Raw genomic sequence first — 21,635 nt, 5'->3', positions numbered from 1 at the left:
AGTCGCAAGCCTTACTCTTCACTCGCGTACTCAGCTGTACCGCTCAGAAATGGCGGCATAGTGCTCAGAGTTATTTTCTGATATAGTAACGCCTTCTAAGCGTTATTCACGTTGGGTCATTTCACATGTAATTTTTCAAGGGCTTGTTGTCTATTATGCTATAATGCTAGATGAACAAGAGATATTTTTATCCTGGAAAAAATGTTTCCCGTATGATTTGTGATGAATCGAATTTTACACAGACCGAACCTCGAGCGTTTGGAAAATACTACCTCGTAACATTATAAACGCGAAAGTTTGTATGGATGTTTCGATGTTTGTTACATTTTGATGTCGCAACTACTCAACCGATTTGGCTGAAATTTTAAATGGAGATAGATCATATTACCCTTGATTAACACATAGGCACAAAAAGGAAGTAGGCTGCTGATATTGATAGTATACTAGCTGACGCCGCGCGGTTTTACCCGCGTGGTTCTCGTTCCCGTTAGAATACGGGGATAATATATACTCTATAGCCTTCCTCGATAAATGGGCTATCTAACACTGAAATAATTTTTCAAATCGGACCAGCAGTTCCTGAGATTAGCGCGTTCAATCAAACAATCAAACTCTTCAGCTTTATAATATTAGTATAGATTTGTTCTGCCGAGAGAGCTGTTCGTGCGATATATAAAATGGGGCCTAGAGAGTCGTTATGGGAGAAATTTAAAGAAATAAAAATATTGTCTGTGCATAGTCAGTATACTTACATATATTTGAGAATTTAATGTATGTACATAAAAACATTTTGTATAATATTAATGTCAGAAATAAAAATAAAATTGTTGCACACCACAAAAAATTAGTAATTCTTTTTTTATAATAAACTACCACATGAAGCCACTGGCATGTCTCTCTAAAAGTTCAAAGTGTTTAGTAAACGCAAGCTTCTAGAAAAGTCTTATTAGTGTTAATGATTATGTAAATGATAAAAAAGCTTGTGTTAAAAAGTATTGTACGACTGTGTGCTTAGTTTTAAATAAGTTTGTAAAATGGTGGTAAACAAAAAAAAAAACTTTGGCTGAGTTTGTTGTGGGTTCTTCTCGGACAGAGGCGCGCTTTTGGAACCCTCGTAACTTTAATTTTAAGTTTTTGACTTCAAATTATGACATAACTTGAATTTCAAAAGTGCTTGTAAACTAAGCCTAATTAAAATAAATGAATTTTGAGTTTTGATTTTATAATTAGCGATTTAACTGATTAGGCAAATATAGATTTCTTTGTAATTGTCTCATGAATTATTCTCCTTAATTGCCTTACATTTATGGCCAATTTTTAACTCTGTATCATTTGTTAAAATTGTTTAAGTTTGTGTATAAACTGGATTTCTCCTCTACCAACTAGCTATTGTTAGTAATTCTTAAGTCACGTGATTTCGTATTCACTACTTATTAAAGGCTAACTGATTAAAATTGAGATTATTATAGGTAAAAAATGTCATCCAGTGCTTACTCAGCCCTTTATTGATATCATAGGGTAGGTAGATGACATAGCTCAGTTGACATTGATTTTCGTTAACAATGGGCTTTATAGAATACGATGATTGCGGTTGTTATTTATTTGATGTTAATTCTTGTAGCTAACATACGTCAACGTTAGTGAATTCACTGGCTGAGAAATCGTATTAGGCCTAATGCGCCTGTCAATCTAAATATATTAACTTTTAATATCTTCGTAACAGTCTATCTTGGGTTTTTATAGATAATATTAATAAATTTAGTAAAATTTACGATACTGGCTTTAGCCTATCGATAAGTAATATGAGGCTAATGAAATGAATGAAAATAGAAATTCCATCAACCCTAGAATGGACGCGTCTTTTCCGCCAACGTCAGTGGGCGCTTCGCGGCATTTTGCCGCTACTTTTCAATGACCATTTTAAGTAAGAATACAGCAATTTTTTTTAAATTGCTGTATTCTTACTTAAAATTAAATAGAAATGGAAATTGATAAACTAGCATATTTATTGAACTCTCTTAAAGAAATTTTGGTTTATCAAAGATATTGGACAATGAGGTATTTTAAGTTACTTTTTTACATTTTCCGTTAGAATACTTTTAAAAATGGTGAAAAATAAACATATACATCTACAGGCTTTTCTTTGACAAAATAGAAACGTCCTTTTTAACAGACTTCAAAAAGGAGGAGGTTCTCAAGTTGACCGGTATGTTGTTTTTTGTACACCTGTTTTTGTAGTACAAAATGAGCAGTTTGATTTTTCAAAAGAATATAAACTGCTTCAAGACCTTGTGGTAATTTATATAGCCTGAACTTTGAAATTTCTATGAAATATTGTCGGAGCATACAACGTTCATTTATGGCTTCAAAAAATTATTCTACTACCTATATTAATCTAATCAAAATGCTCACAGCAACGCCCACTCTAGGGTTAAATATTGATTACCCTCGTATTCAGATTGCATCTTTTCGCGTTTAAGTCACAGGAATCAATTCAACTTCCAGTTTAATCGGAAAAAATCGAATGCAACAAATGGTACAAGCGGACAGTCTTACAAAAGCGGACACGCCAGCTATCTTACATGCGTTTCGTTTTCGTACACACGTATGTCGGGAACCCTATCAATAAATTAAAAGAATCTAAAACAGTAAATCAATCACGCCTATAGCTAGATTTAAACTTATCTGTGCACTGGTACCAATAGATATAAATGAATATAAATAGACATGCATGGGCTTCATTATCACCAAACATATCACAATGAAGACCACCGCGTTATTTTTATTGGCAGTATGCCTGACCTCTGTTGCGTGTAAGTTTTTATTTATCACCTTAAAATTAATTTAATAATTCATCATTATCAGCCGTTGGACATGGACCATCCATACATAGTATAGACTTCCAAACACCACGGTCTAGAGTTGCCAGCATCCAACGGATCACTACAACTCGGTCTATGTCGTTGGTCCAATAAGGGGTTGACCAACACTGCACTTTCTGGTCGGGGTAGTTATTCAAGCACTTCAACTTTCAGCTCTTTGAACTATTTGCCATACCAATTGCCACTTTAACTTTGCTACTCCGTTATGTCCTACTCCCTCCAAAGGGTGTAGGTTCAAATCCGGTCCAGGGTATGCACCTCTAAATTATTAGTTATGTGCATTTTAAGAAATTAAATAATAAAAAATAAAAATAGTTTACTTCACTTTCTAAATTTACATAAATTAGTGCGAGTTTGGAACCTTCGTTTAAGGAGCAGTAAAAATACCTCTGTATTAGAAGGCTCCGCTCTTCCATAGCTATATCAGATTATAAATGAACATTACAAAATTATTATAATAGGTTGTTTCGCACGTTTGTGTGTGTGAGTATGTTTTTCAGGATATAAGTAAAAATATCATGTGTCTCAAACAGTGAAGGATAAACATAGTGAGAAACCTGCACACCTGTAAATTTTCTTAAATCTCTAGGTATCTGAAATCTGCTAATTCGCATTGGGCCAGCTTAGTGGACTATTGGCCTAACCCCTCTTATTCTCAAAGGTTACTAGTGCTCAGCAGTTCCGAATATGGATTGATAATGACGATGATGATGACATTTCAAAAAATACTTATAATAAATTAATTTAGACTTTTAGTTTATTAGAAATTAATTTAAAGTTGATTTATTTGCACAATTTATCCTACTTCCTATCCTACTTTCAATCAATCAATTTTTTTCAATCAATTTTTATTTCGCCAGAATATGGTACATTTACATAGGTCGTATATTATATTTAAACACATATCCTGCCATAGTTGGCGTGCAAAAGTTAACAGATCTTACAAATTAATTTACAAATTACAATTTTACAAATAATAAAAATAAAACAAAGTTCGAATTAATTAGTGGTAATATAAATGTCAATAAAAAATGTCAATATAAATGTCACTTTTATGGTTAATGTCCCTATTTAAATTTTTCACTCATGTAATTAAAATACTATCCTACAAATATTAATAAAGGCGAAAGTTTGTGTGTAAGTGTGTAAGTATGTTTGTTCCTCTTTTACGCTGCGGCTACTGAAGCGATTTGGCTGAAATTTGGAATGGAAATAGATTTTACTCTGGATTAACACATAGGCTACTTTTCATCCCGGAAAAAATCCATGGTTCCCGCGGCATTTGTGTAAAACTGAATTCCACGCGGACGAAGTCGCGGTCATCCGCTAGTTGAATATAATAACAAGAATAGTTGACTGAATGATTATTATTTTTGTTGCAGCTATGCCGCAACAGGAGCGCATAATCGGTGGTACCACTACCACCATTCAGAATTACCCCTTCGCTTGCATCATGCAGATCGCTCACGGGGCAGGCTGGCGCCACCACTGCGGCTGCACCATCATGAACAACAGAGCTGTGATGTCTGCGGCACATTGCTGGCCGTAAGTTTTTAACCCTTACTTAACATAGTGGCATAACCCAGAAAATGGCGCCAGCCCAACATAATGCTACATGGCCTTTTGAAAATAGACGTTACAGCGTTAATTTACAGCTGAAACAGCAGAACATCCCCATATATTTTTCGAGTTTTCGAAGCGTTTGCGATTGTAGAAAGATAATTGACTTGCCACTTCGCTACAGGGGGTCGTCACGATTGTGATAAAAGAATATTTGCCATTTATCTATAAAAACGAACGAATTTTTTTTAATTAGTCGAACTAACGGATGGAACTAAGACTGTGTTAGGGGAGGGTGCGACAATAGTCCAACGGGCGGTTGGTCGCCTTCTCAGTAGTAGTACAAGTTTTCAGATTCACGGATAATCGTGTCCTCCCCTTTTCTTCGGGTTTCAGATAAACCTATAACATCCCAGCGCATCTAGCTCACTACTTCAGCTCGATCATCTTTTCGTCGATCTTTACAGTGCGTGCATCCGCTGCCAGAGTCAGTAATAGCGGGGCTATCAAGAACTGTCAGTGTATTTGTTTTATATGCTCATTCATTCAAGGTAATTTCGAATCAAGACCACATTGAACAAGCAGGATGGTCATCGCAGAGCTAGCTATTATCCGCGCCGGTTTCGCTGTTGCCCGACACTGCCTATTTGATAGTCTACTTTGTGGGTTATACTGCACTTGTCGGTCGTCAGAGCATCATCGGTCAGTCTGCAGGATGCAGCACGAGTTGCTTAAGAGCTGACTGGTACTAGCCTCCCTAGTACCAGTCAGCTCTTATAGCGTAGAGATAAACAAACAAATAAATAATTTACTTTTTCAGTCGCACAGCTCCCGCAAGAAATTACCGCATCCGTGTTGGTTCGACCACTAAGAGCAGCGGTGGTTCAATGATCGTCGTCCAACAACTGATTGGCCACGCACAGTACAATACAAGGAACCATGACAACGACATAGGTGTCATCAGGACCAATGCTATCCCCATAGGCTCTGCTGCGGTTCGCGCGGGGAACATCGCTGGAGCGAACCACAACCCCCCTGACAACGCCAACGTCATTGCTATTGGATGGGGCTTCACTACCGTAAGTTTTTCCACCTGACGTATGATGATGACGATATCGAATCATCAAACAACTGAAAAACGTGCTTGTGTGTGTGTGATAACTTAAACTAATTGATGCTTTCATTAATTTTATTTAGTTATTGAGGTTAATTAAGAATCTTCTATTGTCAGAGAAGTGTGAAGAATATTTTGATAGGTCGTAAAATCAGTCCAAAGTTCGCTCTGTCAAGTGCAACTATCAAATGTGCGAGCTTCAGCTGTTACGTTACCAAGCAGATTACCCTCCCATAAAAAATTATCACCTTAATAATCGGGCAAATTTGAGGAGCCAATGGACTTTGGGGTCCCGCGGTACCTCATTGTTATCAGCCTTTGGACGTTGACTACTGGACATAGACGTCCAAAACCAACGGTCTCAAGCTACCAGCATGCAACAGTTTCCTGCAACCCACTTGATGTCTTCTATCCACCTAGTGGGGGTCATTTCAAATTTTCTGTTCTGTCCTAGTGGGGGTCATTTCAAAAAAGGATCGTGAGGAAACCTGCATACCAGAGAATTTCCTTAATTCTCTGCGTGTGTGAAGTCTGCCAATTCGTATTGGGCCAGCGTGGTGGACTATTGGCCTTACCCATCTCATTCTGAAAGGAGACTCAAGCTCAGCAGTGAGCTGAATATGATAATGATGACTGTTTTAGCTTTAAATGGATATACCTCGTAAGCCAACAACTTAACGAACCTTTCTTGTTACAGCCAACTGGATCCCCATCAGAACACCTCCGTCACGTTCAACTGAGGGTTGTCAACCATAACCAATGCAGGAACGTCTATGGTGGTAGCACCATCACCGCCAACATGCTCTGCGCGATGTGGCCAGGTGGTGGCAGAGGATCTTGCTTCGGAGACTCTGGAACTGCTCTCATCCACAACAACGTGGTGGTCGGTGTCACCAGCTTCGGCGCTGAATGCGCATCATCTCGCTGGCCAGGAGTATACGCCAGGGTATCTAGATACACAGCCTGGCTCCGCCAACATGCTTAAACACGATTGATTTTCTACATTCCTTGACTTGGTTGTGCTATATTACCGAAAATATAAATATTAAAAATATTACTAACCTTTCATTTGTTACCTGACTTATCATGGAGAATTACGAGTATATTTCTCAAACGTATGTATCTAAACTAATATTATAAAGCTGAAGAGTTTGTTTTTTTGCCTGAAGGCACTAATCTCAGGAACTACTGGTCCGATTTAAAAAATATTTCAGTGTTAGATATCCCATTTGTTGGGGAAGGCTATAGGTTATATATTATCACTAGTCCTACTAATATTATAAATGGGAAAGTTTGTATGTTTGTTACCCTTTAACGCCGCTACTATAGGAGTGATTTGGCTGAAATTGGGAATGGAAATAGATTTTACTCTGGATAACACATTTTTATCCCGAAAAAATCCAAAGTTTCGCAAGATTTGCGAAAACTGATGATTTAGATGATACGAATGTTTCTTACTCTTTCACGCCTCAACTACTGAACCGAATTAGCTTAAATTTGGTATTGAGATATATTATAGCATGGGTTAACACATAGGCTACTTTTCATCCCGGAAAATGACGAAGTTGCGGGCATCCGCTAGTATTGCTATATAGATCAAGCAAAGTGCGAGTAAAACATGTACTTTCCACATAGCTAAAGATATCAGACCAATCTGGAGGACCAATAGCATATCCTTTTATTTATATTGTATTCCAAATAACATTTATTACATGTTATAAATATAAGATATGTATACGTTTAAATCTCATCTACACTAATATTATTAAGGCAAAAGTGTGTGTGTATGTGTGTATGTTTGTTACTGCTTTACGCAGAAGCGATTTGGCTTACAGGAATACAGGATTAATAGAAATTAAGACTAACATATAAAATATTTGTGTATGTATGTTTGTGCATGTGTGTATGTGTGTGTGTGTAAGTGCGTGTGTGAGTCCATGTGTGTTTCAGTGCGATTTTAAAAAGCCTTTTTTGCAAGTAATTAAAAAAAAAATTATCTCAACATTGAATCAAAAACTTTTAATCCTGTATTCCCTTAGTAACGGGAACAAAGGGGGTGAAACCGCGGGATGTCTGTAGTATAATACCATGTTATACTTGTAAACTTAAGGCGAACGTCATTCTAAGTAAATCAATAACATAATAATAATCAATAATTATCTAATCTTCATAAAAACCCATTTTTATGATAATATTAATAAAATACACTACACGGGCTTTAGTCTTTAGATACGTGGCTTTATAACGGACTAGCGGACTCCCGCGACTTCGTTCGCGTGCAATTAAATTTTTACAAATCCCTGGGGAACCATGGATTTTTCCGGTATAAAAAGTAGCCTATTTATTAATCCAGACTATATCTATCTGCACTTTAAATTTCAGGTGATTCGGTTCAATAGCCGAGGCGTGAAAGAGTAACAAACATTCATACCATCAAAATCATCAGGTTTTCGCAAATTTCAGGAATCCATGGATTTTTTCGGAATTAAAGTACTCTATGTGTTAATCCAGAGTAAAATCTATTTCCATTTCAAATTTCAGCCAAATCGCTTCAGTAGTAGTCGCGTTAAAGAGTAACACACATCAAAACATACATACATCCATACGAACTTTCGCCTTTATAATATTAGCAGGATATTTTATTATAAACAAGACCGATAATTTATCTTTTCCTTTTATACGAAGCAAAAAGCCTATGGTTTATTATGGTGGTAATAATAATGTAACCCTTCTGCTTCTGGATTTAAGGCTGTGGATTCGATTCTCTCAACTGGAAAATAATTGATAAGGATTCATTGATATTAAAGTCGTTATGCCGGAAAAATCGGCTTCGAAATACAAATGAACCGTGAAAGCTGAATTTTGGATATGGTGGTGTGGTGGTAAAAAAAATAGAGAACCTTAATATTATTGTAGGGCATACAAAAAAGTACTTAGTCAAATTGTTCCTATCTCAATGAAGAACCAAGTTATAATAAAACTAGCGGACGCCCGCGGCGTCGTCCACGTGAAAATCGATGTAAACTTTCAACCCCTATTTCACACCCTATTTTATTTCACACCCTTCTATTTATATTCCAAGTTTTTTAAAGTATAATAAATAGTCCACTAATTTTACATTTACAAATGTACCTTGAAAACTGAAGATATTTTCCATTTTCCATTCATATCCTTCAAAGTGATGTGTGCCTAGTGGGAGTTTTCAATATTTTCATACTGTTACTATCACGTTGACGTAAACGCAAATTTATATGGAATTGAGACAGTTGTGCAGTAGTGCCACTAGATGGCGCTGTTTCAATTCCTTAGAAATTCGCGTTTACGTTACGTAACGGTAACAGTATCAAACTGCCACTAGGCCCTCAGAAGATAGCACATACGATGTTATTTTTCGCTTTTTAGTTTTTTTTTTGTAATTTTGAAGTGGTTAAATTTTTTTTATTGTTCTGTTTTTAGTGTGTGTAGCAAAGTAGTAAGCGAAAGCGCCACAGAAAAACAACAAAACAATTTCATTATTTTCATTTTTACACAAAAATACTGAACCGATATTTATAAAAATTAAATGGTATCAATCTGGGAGTTTACTTTTTCAAACAAAAGAAGAATTTTCAAAATTGGTTAAGAAATGACGAAGTTATGAGGTATTATGACAAACATTAAAGAAAAAAAAACATACACGTCGATTTGAGAACCTTTTTTTGAAGTCGGTTAAATATATCTTTCATTCTTTCATAAATTGTAATTGTGAAACTAGTTTTGGATTAAAACGTAATAAATTAAAATGATCTACAACAGTAAATCATTTACTACTTTAGCTAGGTTTAAACTTATCTATTCACTGATAGTTACTTATGATATAAATGAATATAAAAAACAATATATTCGCTTCATCATCTTCAAACATAATACAATGAAGACCACCACATTATTGTTATTGGCTGTATGCCTGACTTCTGTTGCGGGTAAGTTTAACATTATTCTTTAATGAAAAAATTACAGCATTATCTGTGTAAATAGATCTAATAGTTCCTTGAAACAAGATGACAAACTATCTATACTTATAATAAAAATGTAACAGGTTCATTTCTATACATTAAAGATATTTTGAAATTTTTAATATCAAAATATCTTCAATATACAGAAACAGTAATTTTTTTTTTTTGTCTAAGTAGGTATTCATCTGTGTATGAATCTTGGCACAACCAAGAATTTTTGAAAATCTTGAACTATAATATTATTTTCAGTATTTTTCTTGTAGTACTCATTTTTGTCAGACAGACAGACAAAAGATTTAAAAAAACATGTTTTAGCTTCAGTATCGATATAATATCAATTATTAAAATTTTTCAAAAAAAAAACTTCAATGTACAGAGAGCCTAGTGGCAGTTTGATACTGTGACGATCACGTTAACGTAAACTCGATTTTTTTTTTATTCTTGACAAGACCTTGACTACAATCTCACCTGATGGCAAGTGATGATGCAGTCTAAGATGGAAGCGGGCTAACTTGAAAGAGGAGGAGGATGAAAATCCACACTCCTTTCGGTTTCTACACGACATCGTACCGGAACGCTAAATCGCTTGGTGCTACGTCTTTGCCGGAATTTCTAAGGAACTGAAACAGCGCCACCTAGTGGCACTACTGAACAACTGTTTCAATTCCATATAAATTGTCGTTTACGTTAACGCGATAGTAACAGTATGAAAACATTAAAAACTCCCACTAGGAACACAGAATTGAACCTTTTTATTCGTATAGATTTCACTCCACTATTATTTTTCTCTCATTTATTTATTAGTTCTTTTTTTTATTTGTAACAATTTCAATATAAATATAAAATACAAAACACTATTAAAAATTTATAAAAAAAAAATCAACCCTCTCGCTGCGGGACATTTGAGTGCCCAAGCAACCGGTGGTCAGGGCACCAGAGTCGTCTCAAGAATCACTGCCTTTTGTATCCGACTCTTGATCCAACAGTTAAGCGAAAGCTTGTTAACGTGTTGGTCGAAGCTTTTCGCTATAAGACCATTGACTGAAACAACTATCGGAACAATAATAGTTGACCCAACTCCATTATTATTGTTCCAGCTATGCCGCACCAGGAGCGCATAATCGGTGGAAGCACTACCACCATTCAGACGTACCCATTCGCTTGTTCGTTGCAGACCACTTCAGGAGCGAGCTGGCGACACGTGTGCGGCTGTTCCATCATAAACAACAGAGCTGTCTTGTCCGCTGCACATTGTTGGCCGTAAGACTTTTGCACGCCTCATAGACGTATCGTTGAGGTAGTGCATCTCAACATGTTCTAAATTCAAAAATCAAAATTCTTAATTCTTAATTCTTAATTCTTAATTCGAAATTCTTAATTCTTAATTCTTAATTCTGAATTCTGAATTCTTAATTCTTAATTCTTAATTCTTAATTCTTAATTCTTAATTCTTAATTCTTAATTCTTAATTCTTAATTCTTAATTCTTAATTCTTAATTCTTAATTCTTAATTCTTAATTCTTAATTCTTAATTCTTAATTCTTAATTCTTAATTCTTAATTCTTAATTCTTAATTCTTAATTCTTAATTCTTAATTCATAATTCATATTTCTAAATTCAAAGTTCATAATAAAAATTCAAAATTCGTAATTCAAATTCAATTAGTTTTGTTATGTTTTATTCCGAGGTCCCATTTATCAAAATTCAACTCGATCGGTTCAATCGTTTAGCCGAGAAAAGGTAACAGACAGACAAATTTACTTTTAGGTTTTTTATTGTTAATTCTCAACGTGTGTGAAGTCCAATCCGCATTGCGCCAGCATGATGACTACGGCCTAACCCCTCTCATTCTGAGAGGAGACTCGTGACAGTGAGCCGAATATGGGTTGTTAATGATGACGTATTCATTATTTACTTTCCAGTCGCACAGCTGCCGGGGGTAGCTACCGCGTTCGAGTGGGTTCGAGCCAGAGGAGCAGCGGTGGCTCCATGCTGACCGTACAACAACTGTTCGGCCACCCACAGTACAATACAAGGAACCACGACAACGACATTGGCGTCGTCAGGACGTCTGTCGCCATCCCCATAGGCTCTGCTTCAGTCCGCGCGGGGAACATCGCTGGAGCAAACAACAACCCCCCTGACAACGCCAACGTCATTGCTATCGGATGGGGCTTCACTACCGTAAGTTTTTTTTGCAATGGCAATAATCTTTTTAACATAAAATTGAACCGACTTCAAATACATATTTCACCTATTTTGAAAATGAAATGGGACCAATTTGGAAGTATACTCTTTCAAACAAAAGAATAATTTTCAAAAATGGTTAATAAATGAAGAAGTTATGAGGTAACAAACAGAAAAATGTATCTCTGCGTGATCGAATCAGTAATGAGGAGATCCGCAAAAGAATCAAAGTCACTGACATAGCTCAACGAGTTGCGAAGCTGAAGTGGCAATGAGCGGGGCACATAGTTCGAGGTCTTTGTCCTGCAGTGGATAACATAAAAAAATATATATGCTTCGAATTGAGACCTTCCTCCTTTTCTTGAAGTCGTTTGCAAAACCGACAGACAACCTACATTACGAGGGTGTTGCAAAGTCTGCAATTTCACCTATGTATCTTGTTTTAGCCTACTGGATCACCATCAGAAACCCTCCGTCACGTACAAATCAGGGTTGTCAACCACAACCAATGCAGGAACGCCTATGGTGGTAGCACCATCACCGCCAACATGCTCTGCGCGATGTGGCCAGGTGGTGGCAGAGGATCTTGCTTCGGAGACTCTGGAACTGCCCTCATCCACAACAACGTGGTGGTCGGTGTCACCAGCTTCGGAGCTGAATGTGCATCAGCTCGCTGGCCAGGAGTATACGCCAGGGTATCTAGATACACCGCCTGGATTCGACAACATGCTTAAATACGATTGTTTTACTAATTTCGGTGACTTGCTTTGTTAACAATAACATAATTTATGTTTGAAAGAATTATAAATATTTCATTTATTACCCGATTTACAAAGTGAGGCTATGTTTTTCGAACCCTCGGTCTCAGAGCCTTGCAGGGATATTTTTATCACTTCGACAGAGTGAGTTTCGAACTGGTACCTATCGCTGTCTGTTTATAGTATCGTATTAGACAGACAAGGGACCTATCCGATCTATAACATGTTCACGTGACCTGTCAATATTCATAATAGTACAGGTACACAAGTAAAATACCTAATAAAGATCACATAAATGACGTGAATTCATACTTCGTGAAACAAATCATCACTTATTGTAAGTGTAACAAGTGAACTGTCGACAGCAATGTCATTCCCATACTTTTTTTTTAATTTTTGAAACGTTTGCGATCGTAGAAAGAGAATCGACGAGCTTGGCTACAGGCGAAAGATAGAGGTGAATTCGAAACTTATGTTTTCTTACGTAAATATTTTTTGTATAACGCACTTGCGAGTTATCTAAAACATCTTTACAGAATACAGCCTTCAATAAACATTTTTTTCTGCGTGATGCGTGAGCTATGTCGGTAGGTTTGGTTCTTCTGCGGATCTTCTCAATTACGATTCGATCACTCAAAGATACTCCGAGCATAACTCGCTCATCGCCCGCTGACTTTCTTAACTTTTAAACAAATAGCGTAGTATTAGTAGTAGTATAATATATAAAATAAAATCAAAAGCTAAGACTACTACTTATAATAGTTCAAGGTTTTTTCAGAGCTGGTTTATTGAAATTTGACAAAAGAAAAAAAAAGTGTGTGTCAGCTCCGACGCACGAATGGAGTTTACTCGTTCAGATCGACTGTCTGTCTGTTTCACCAGGTGTATGTTGCCACGCAGCATACACTGTGTACGTCTCAATACCCACGCCTGAAAAGTGAAAAGTGCGTAACCGAGGAGCAGCAGGCTGCGGCGTGCAAGCAATTGGCGGTAGCGCACGGTGAAAGGTGCGCAAAAAAACGTAACGCTGTTTTTTCGTTCATCGAATTTTACTGCCCATATTTTCATAGAGGGGGCTATATACGGAAAATTGATTCTCAAGGAGTAAACCCCAAAAAGTTATCTGCTTCCCAATTTAAGGAATTCTCAAGTTACTATTATTTTAAATTTATAAAGAACTAAATCATTATATTATCAATGTTAACAAATGGAAATTCATTTTCTTCATTTTTTCACATACGTAAGCATGCCATTATTCATTTCATTTGTAACGAGGCAGTAAAAGGATTTTACAATCAGGTTAATGTGGGTTATACTTTCAGCTAAGTCAAGTGTGTTATAGGCTGTAAAACCGGCACTAAAATCATGTTACAGGACTAAAGACGTGTACATCAAGTCAAAGTCAAAAAAAATCGCACGTCCGCGACTTCGTCCGCGTGGAATCCAGTTTTTCACAATTTGGACTTTCGATTCCGCAGTGCCTGAAGACTTTCGTCTTCAGGCACTGCGGAATCGAAAGTCCCTCAGCGGGCGATTGAGCGGGCTATGCTTGGTGATCTCTGCGTGATCGAATCAGAAATAAGATCCGCAGGAAAACCACAGTCAGTGAGTTGCGAATCTGAACTACCAAAGGTCTGGGCACATAGTTCAAAGAGCCGATGGACGTTGGAGTCCCAAGGTCCCAAGGAATGGCGACCCCGCACTGGAAAGCGCAGTGTTGGTCCCCCACGTGGACAAATCTAATCTGACGATTTTAGAAAATCGTAACGCCTAATTGAGCCGCATTTAGGGGTGTTTTGCAAGGTTGTCCCTGTATCTCCGAAAGTAATAATTGGAGATGCTCTGTTACTTTCACAAAATTTCTCTACTATTAGCATTCTTTTAAAAAAAATTAGCAAATACTCCATTGGAAATGTTATATAGTGTGTTATACAATGAAAATTAGAGGTGTTGGAGAAGGATGATTCGTATACCGTGGACCGCTATAAGAAAAAACATCTCGATACTGAAACAGCTTTGAATTTCCACTAGACTTTCAACTGTATGTTACCAGAGGATTTTGAGTTACTTTGGTCACAGAGCCCGTCGCCTTCCCGATAACCTGGATAAACTAATACCGATGGTCTGACCAGGTTATGTTACTCACTGGCCTCCCTGTAACAACAGCCATTAGAAAAACCGAGGACTGGAATGTGTGGAAGGGAATGATAAACAACGCATCAAAGAAACTGCAGTCCAGACACGACCTTCAGCAATGAAGAACGCGAACTATATAGATATATACATAAATAACATATCAACCACTTGTGAACGCTACCTTATAAAACTCGTGGCACTAAAAACATAATAGCTAACCAAACGCCAGGTAATATACGGCTATAAGAGGAGTAATAAAATTTATTGCGCGTAATTACTTTCTGCTTTGGTTTTATATGCACAATAAATTGGTTGTTCGTAAGAGAAATTAAAAGAGAGGCTTAGAATGTGGGCTATGAACTCAGACGAATTGTATAGGGACTCGCCTCGCTAGACTTTACCCTTCTGTCAAAATATAAGATCAACGATCTAATGCGTTTATAAAAACTGTTTCTACATAATCGATGTATAAAGAGCCTAGCCTCTGTAAAAGTGCCAGTTAGTGTAGTTGGACGACATATAAAAGGTCAACAACTCCTAGTTTACTAAAAGATGAAGTTACGTTTTATTTGTAAGTATTTCTAACTTAATTTAACCAAATCACATCACACTAATAGTGTGCCCGCAGAATTTGTGAAAAACTGAATTCTACGTGGACGTAGTCGATAAGATGTCGTGTAAAAACCGAAAGAAGTGTGGATTTTCATTCTACCCCTAACGAGTTACCCTGCTTCCATTTTAGATTTCATCATCACTTACCATGAGATATGATTGTAGTCAAATAAAAAATGTAAATAAAAAATGTCGTTAGTCGCATGATAGTCCACTTAAGTGTATAACCTAACCTAACCTAAGGTACTGTTACACATGCTCTAAAATAGTAAGCTAAACACGTGCTATTAAGTATACTCCATATGAGCATGCTTATCATCAGTTTACATTTGCTAGAAATAAGCATGCTATTTTTAAGTATGCTCCTGAATAAGCATGCTCAAAGCAAACATTCCAATTACACATGCTAATTTGTATCTATCGCTCTCTGTCTATAGTATCGTGTTGGACAGGGAGAGATGCAGGTGAAGAGAATACAGAATAGCAATGCTGATCGACTAACATACTCAATAAGCAAACCTGTTCAGACGCGCTAAAAGCACGCCCCATTCCACTCGCGCAGCAACTAGCATGCTCATAAATCTGAACTAAAATCACGACTGTTGATTTTTGAGCAAGCTCGAAATAAGCATGCTCATTATTAACATGATACACATGCTAATAAGTAGCAACTGCTCAATAGTAGCATGCTTTCGTGCTTGAAATGAGCATGTGTAATAGTAGCTTAATGTTCCACTAAGCAGATATAAAGCGGGTACTAAACAACCTCAATTCATAACGGAAGTGAGTATTTTGCAAATGTTATCGCTGCTTTGAACGTGAAGGGACATAAAGAATTTACGTTGCACGCAAAGTGATACGTCTCTCAGACGTACTTCATTTGTTATGCCGTTGTGTTTTATTGCGTCACTTAGAATAAATAAAAATATGTTCTTACTGAGATATGACCCCTGCCTCCGATTCCATGGGTTTGGGCTCGCATCCGGTCTGGGGCATGCACCTCCAACTTTTCAGTTGTGTGCATTTTAAGAAATTAAATATCACGTGTCTCAAACGGTGAAGGAATAATATCGTGAGGAAACCTGCATACCTGAGAATTTTCATAATTCTCTCGTGTGTGAAGTTTGCTGATCCGCATTGGGCCTAATCCCTCTTATTCTGACGCTTGAACGTCCGCCATTTTTGATTTAAGTCACGTGTTTTCAACAAACCCTGTCATTTGATATCCATAATATGGGGGTGGATTTCAAACAGCCAGTGCGCCGTCTTGGGGAGGCGTCCATATTGGATTTGTAATGACATTTCTTAGCCAGTCATGTATTGTTATCAGAAATCAGAGCGTATGCAAAATTTCATCCTAATCGAAGACTGGGAAGTGGGTCAAATTAAGATTCCAAGATTTTCTCATATATTTAGTTACAAGTGATTGGGAAAGCCGCTATATTGGATTTATAACGACGTTTCTTAGCTAGTCATGTATTGGTATCGGAACTTAGAGCGTGTGCAAAATTTCATCCTAATCGAAGACCGGGAAGTGTGTCAAATTAAAATTCTAAGATTTTCTCATATATTTAGTTACAAGTGATTGGGAAAGCCGCTATATTGGATTTATAACGACGTTTCTTAGCTAGTCATGTATTGTCATCAGAACTCAGAGCGTGTGCAAAATTTCATCCTAATCGAAGACTGGGAAGTGGGTCAAATTAAGATACCAAGATTTTCTTACATACATAGTTACATGTGAAGCTTGCAACTAACTAAGTATGTATGTAAGAAAATCTTGGAACAAAAGCGGCCTAAAAAGGGAAATCTTTTACTCAATTTTTCGCTAATGAAGTTGCAGATATGTATGTATGTTGTCATCAGAAAAAGATTGAATTAGTTTATCCATTCAAGTTATTTTATTAAGGCAGTAATAATAAAACCGTACCGCGGCAACAAAAGGCTCTGTCTACGGCAAAAGGCGAAGTTAAAGACAGCTGTCACAGATTCAATATGAGGCGCTTTTATATACACCTCTCTCTGATTGTACTCCATCATGTACTCATATTTCCTTGTCAATAGAAAATATTCTAGCAAAGATAAATAAAAAAAAAAAAAAATACTAGTGTCCAGGTAAGTATAGATGTCCTAAAGACCCAATATATTTCGTCGTTATCAACCCATGTTCGGCTCACTGCTGAGCTCGAGTCTCCTCGCAGAATGAGGGTTTAGGCCAATAGTCCACCACGCTGGCCAAATGCAATTGAGAAAATTCTCTGGTATGCAGGTTTCCTCACGATGTTTTTCCTTGATGCTATACTAGATACGTGATATTTAATTACTTGAAATGCACACAACTAAAAAGTTGGAGGTGCATGCCCCGGACCGGATTCGAACCCACACCCTCCGGAATCGGAGGCAGAGGTCATATCCACTGGGCTATTACAGCTATAAAAAATGAAATATTTATGAATATTATAATATCAACTGTCATAATACCCATAAAGTCAAAAAAGTCAAAATTCATTTATTTCAATTAGGCTTAGTTTACAAGCGCTTTTGAAAGGTCAAGATTATCATGGTCATATCATTATTAAGGTCATAATTTGATTTAATCTAATGGTGGTAATAATAGTCGAAAACTGAAAACTAAAGTTACGAGGGTTCCAAAGAGGTCCGAGAAGAGCCCACAACAAACTCAGCCAAGGTTTTTTTTTGTTTACCACCATTTTACAAACTTATTTAAAACTAGCACACAGTTGTATAATACAGTTTAACACCAAGCTTTTTATCATTAATATAATCATTAACACTATAATAAGCCTTTCCAAAGGCTTGCGTTTAATAAACACTTTGAACTTTTTGAGAGACATAACACAAGAAGAAGAAGAAGAAGAAGAAGAAATATACTTTATTGTACATTAAAAACAAAAATAAACAATAACTTATAATAACACTTAGAAACTAATGTACAAATGGCGGTCTTATCGCTAAAGAGCGATCTCTTCCAGACAACCACTGTGGAAGAGAAAAAAAAACGTAAGCACCGATTCGGGTATACGCACACAAAAAATAAGAAAAGTTAAGTAATTTAAATACATAAATAATAAGCAATAATACATAATAATAATACATAGACTATACTTAACTACATCATACATATATACAAAGAAATACATATATACATACATACATACATACATACATACATACATACATACATACATACATACACACATACATACAAACATGAAAACCTGCAAAACATAAAAACAAGATGGCATCTAAGGGAAGACACAAAAGAAAAATAAATAAACAAAATAATTCAAAAATAATTAATAAATAAAACATACACATACAAGCGTAATTTGGATTAATAAGTTATATTAAAAGATCAGGGAGGAAAAAAGTGCATGTTTACCAGCCGTTTGAAAGAGGTTAGAGATTGGGCACGCCGAGTGTCTAAGGGCAATGAATTCCAGAGCCGAGCAGCTTTAACAGAAAAGGATTTAGAATAGAAGGAAGTATTATGGGAAGGAATTTTTAAGATTAGGTTGTCTTCGGAGCGAAAGGAGCGACAGTGAGTATCACTTAGAAAGCTAAAATGCTCTTTTAAATAAATCGGAGTCGTAGGATTAAACAGGACATTATACAAAAAAGACAGAATGTGAGTATTCCTGCGAAGGCGGATCGAGGGCCACTTGAGTTTTTCGCGAAATTCGGAAACATGGTCATACTTGCGAAGTCCAAATATGAATCTTATACAAACATTCTGAATGCGCTCAAGTTTATCCAGTAATTCTTCACTCAAATTTAGATAACAAGTGTCCGCGTAATCGAGAATTGGTAACAGGAGAGATTGTGCAAGCGCAATTTTAGTAGATAAAGGAAGGAAGTTTCGTAACCTACGAAGTACACACCACAAGGTACTCTGTATGCTTACTTTGGGGCTAGGTAGTGATGTGTATTGTTTTAAGTATATTTAATTGAGTTATTTTTTGGTAGAAAATCAAAATATAACCAAAACTTTACCCGCAACATGAAATCTTGTGTGCAAATATTTGGTAACGCCACGCGCCCACCGTTGGTTTAACACTTCCCCCGCAGGCTGTTTTCCGACAAATTTCCACGTTAGGGCGGCTCACCACCACAGCCTTGCGAACGATGGGATATTTGAAAGAATGAAGAAGAAAGAAAAAATCTTTATTATAGCGTTATGCCGAACAACACAATTTGCTTTATTTAAAACTTATCCGTAAGATCGATTCGCTTCGTTTTTGTAGCAACCGAATGTTATGTTAAAATGAAAATAATTAATTTAAATCATTATATCCTACTAATATTATAAACGCGAAAGTTTTTATGGATGTTTGTTACATTTTAACGCCGCAACTTTTGAACCGATTTGGCTGAAATTTGGAATTGAAATAGATTTTACTCTGGATTAACATATAGGCTATCAATTGCTTTTGGAATATTTTCCTCAAAGTTGTCTTGAAGAAATTGCTACGTAGCGATAATGCCACCTTTTATATCCCACTACTATACTTTATCTGTCTTATTATTTGTAAAGTAAAGCCTATGTGTTAATCTAGAGTAAAATCTATTTCCATTCCAATTTTCAGAAAAATCGCTTCAGAAGTAGCGGTGCTAAAGAGTAACAAATATCAAAACATACATACAAACTTTCGCGTTTATAATATTAGTAGGATTACATAGAATATTTATTTTAATGGAAAGTTAACGCTTGCATTTCCATTCATATGGTAAGCTACCTTAGATTAAATTGTCGCTAAGCGCTAAAATAAGGGTTCCGATGCTATAAAATATAGTCAAATTCTACTGAAAATCTGCGCATATTTGTAGGTGGACAGCAGACTTTATCTCAGTATCAGTTCATATATACTGTTGTATAAACTTTGTGGCTTTCGAAGGTTTGTAAGTTTCAATCGACTTTTCACGCCAAAATGGAACAACGTTTAAACAGACGTCGCAGTGGTTAGATGTTTTTCCTTTACAACAATAGCATTATGTAAAATATATAATTCCCCGTTCCCGTGGGAATACGGGAATAAAATACAGAGTATGTTGCTCGGGGAAGATGGGGTGGTAATGTTTAATTATTTACTCTCTCTAACTTTGATGTTTGTTAGTGGACGATGGATATATACAAAACCAACTAGCTATCTATTGTAAGTAATTCTTTAGTCTCGTGATTTCGTATTCAATTTTATTTATTTATTTATACTTTATTTGTACACCCCAACTTAAGAAAAAACAAATAACAAGAAAGAAAAAAGTATAGCACAGAAGTAGAATACAAAAGGCGTCCTTATCGCTACGTAGCGATTTCTTCCAGGCAACCTTGGGTTTAGGAAAATGTAAAAACACGAGAGTGCAGGTTGTATAAATAAAATAAAATACATACATTCAAATAATTACACACTAATACATAACCCAGATTACATAGATAAATATAGTCAAAGTCAAAGTCAAAATTTATTTATTTTAATTAGGCTTAATTTACAAGCACTTTTGAAAGGTCAAGCCGAAAACTTAAAGCTAAAGTTACGAGGGTTCCAAACGCGCCTTGGTCCGAGAAGAGCCCACAACAAACTCAGACAAGGTTTTTTTATTTTTTTTATAAAATGATAAAAATGCATAACTTATGGTCACGCCATCACGTGTGAACGGCTGGACCGATTTCATTATTTTTTTTATGTGTTTATTATTGTCAGAAGGAGGTTCTTATGACAGAAAAAAATTAAAAAAATTAAGGGGTAGGCGTAGGGGGTGGTTGAAAGTTCAGATCGAGTTTCACGCGGACGAAGTCGCGGGCGGTCGCTAGTTATATTATATAACTAACATACATTAAAGTTACATTAGCCGGCAAATTACCTTAGCTTCACGTACTTTTCAAGGTTCTAAATACTTCCCAATTTCGGATTGATAATTTTGATTGAGAACTTCTTGGAAAAAATAATCAGTTCAGTATTTCGTTGCCTGTCCCAGGACTCGAACTCAATACTACGTGATCCGAAACCACTACCAATCACTGGACCAAAGAGGCAATGCAACATTTATTAGAGGCGAATAATATTAACCCTGCGAAAGGCCGCGAATCCGCTCCGACCTCCGATCGATCAATCACGAATTAACCCAACCATGCGCTCATGCTAAATAACGCTATACCCATTTTAACCTGTTTATCGAAAATTTTGAAACGGCGGATCTAAAGATTAAAAAAACCTATCATGGACAGAAGCGTTTGACTGGTGGATAAATGAACGAATGAATGACTGAACGGATGAATAAATGAATGGCCTAATTAACAAATGAGTGTGAAAACAAAATTAATAAATGAATGATCGATTGAACTAATGATCGAAAGAATGAATGTACGACTATT

General features: G+C 36.4%; 3 protein-coding genes across 3 annotated transcripts in view; 2 read left to right on the top strand and 1 right to left on the bottom strand.

Moving 5' to 3' along the window:
* Positions 1-21,635, bottom strand: part of LOC112056564 (dopamine receptor 1) — a 154,066-nt gene that overhangs the window by 89,323 nt on the left and 43,108 nt on the right. The gene's annotated exons all lie outside the window — the stretch shown is intronic.
* Positions 4,271-6,604, top strand: LOC128198018 (trypsin CFT-1-like). Its single transcript, XM_024087923.2, has 3 exons — positions 4,271-4,427; positions 5,263-5,521; positions 6,254-6,604. Exons 1-3 carry the CDS (start codon positions 4,336-4,338, stop codon positions 6,539-6,541), a joined length of 639 nt encoding a protein of 212 aa, XP_023943691.2. The 5' UTR covers positions 4,271-4,335; the 3' UTR covers positions 6,542-6,604.
* Positions 9,467-12,472, top strand: LOC112049873 (trypsin CFT-1-like). The gene is made up of 4 exons (XM_024087913.2): positions 9,467-9,518; positions 10,649-10,811; positions 11,474-11,735; positions 12,185-12,472. Exons 1-4 carry the CDS (start codon positions 9,467-9,469, stop codon positions 12,470-12,472), a joined length of 765 nt encoding a protein of 254 aa, XP_023943681.2.

The sequence above is a fragment of the Bicyclus anynana genome, chromosome 24, assembly GCF_947172395.1.
Source record: "Bicyclus anynana chromosome 24, ilBicAnyn1.1, whole genome shotgun sequence".
NCBI classification, from domain to species: Eukaryota; Metazoa; Arthropoda; class Insecta; order Lepidoptera; family Nymphalidae; genus Bicyclus; species Bicyclus anynana.
Note: the sequence above shows the minus strand (reverse complement) of the source record. Positions and strands in the feature narration are given on the sequence as shown.

Excerpts from the sequence above, each read along its gene's own strand:
- LOC128198018 (XM_024087923.2), top strand. The coding sequence starts at position 4,336 with ATGCAGATCGCTCACGGGGCAGGCTGGCGCCACCACTGCGGCTGCACC. Across the intron at positions 4,428-5,262 it reads TCTGCGGCACATTGCTGGCC|TCGCACAGCTCCCGCAAGAA; the intron begins GTAAGTTTTTAA and ends TTACTTTTTCAG. Across the intron at positions 5,522-6,253 it reads TTGGATGGGGCTTCACTACC|CCAACTGGATCCCCATCAGA; the intron begins GTAAGTTTTTCC and ends TTCTTGTTACAG.
- LOC112049873 (XM_024087913.2), top strand. The coding sequence starts at position 9,467 with ATGAAGACCACCACATTATTGTTATTGGCTGTATGCCTGACTTCTGTT. Across the intron at positions 9,519-10,648 it reads ATGCCTGACTTCTGTTGCGG|CTATGCCGCACCAGGAGCGC; the intron begins GTAAGTTTAACA and ends TTATTGTTCCAG. Across the intron at positions 11,736-12,184 it reads TCGGATGGGGCTTCACTACC|CCTACTGGATCACCATCAGA; the intron begins GTAAGTTTTTTT and ends ATCTTGTTTTAG.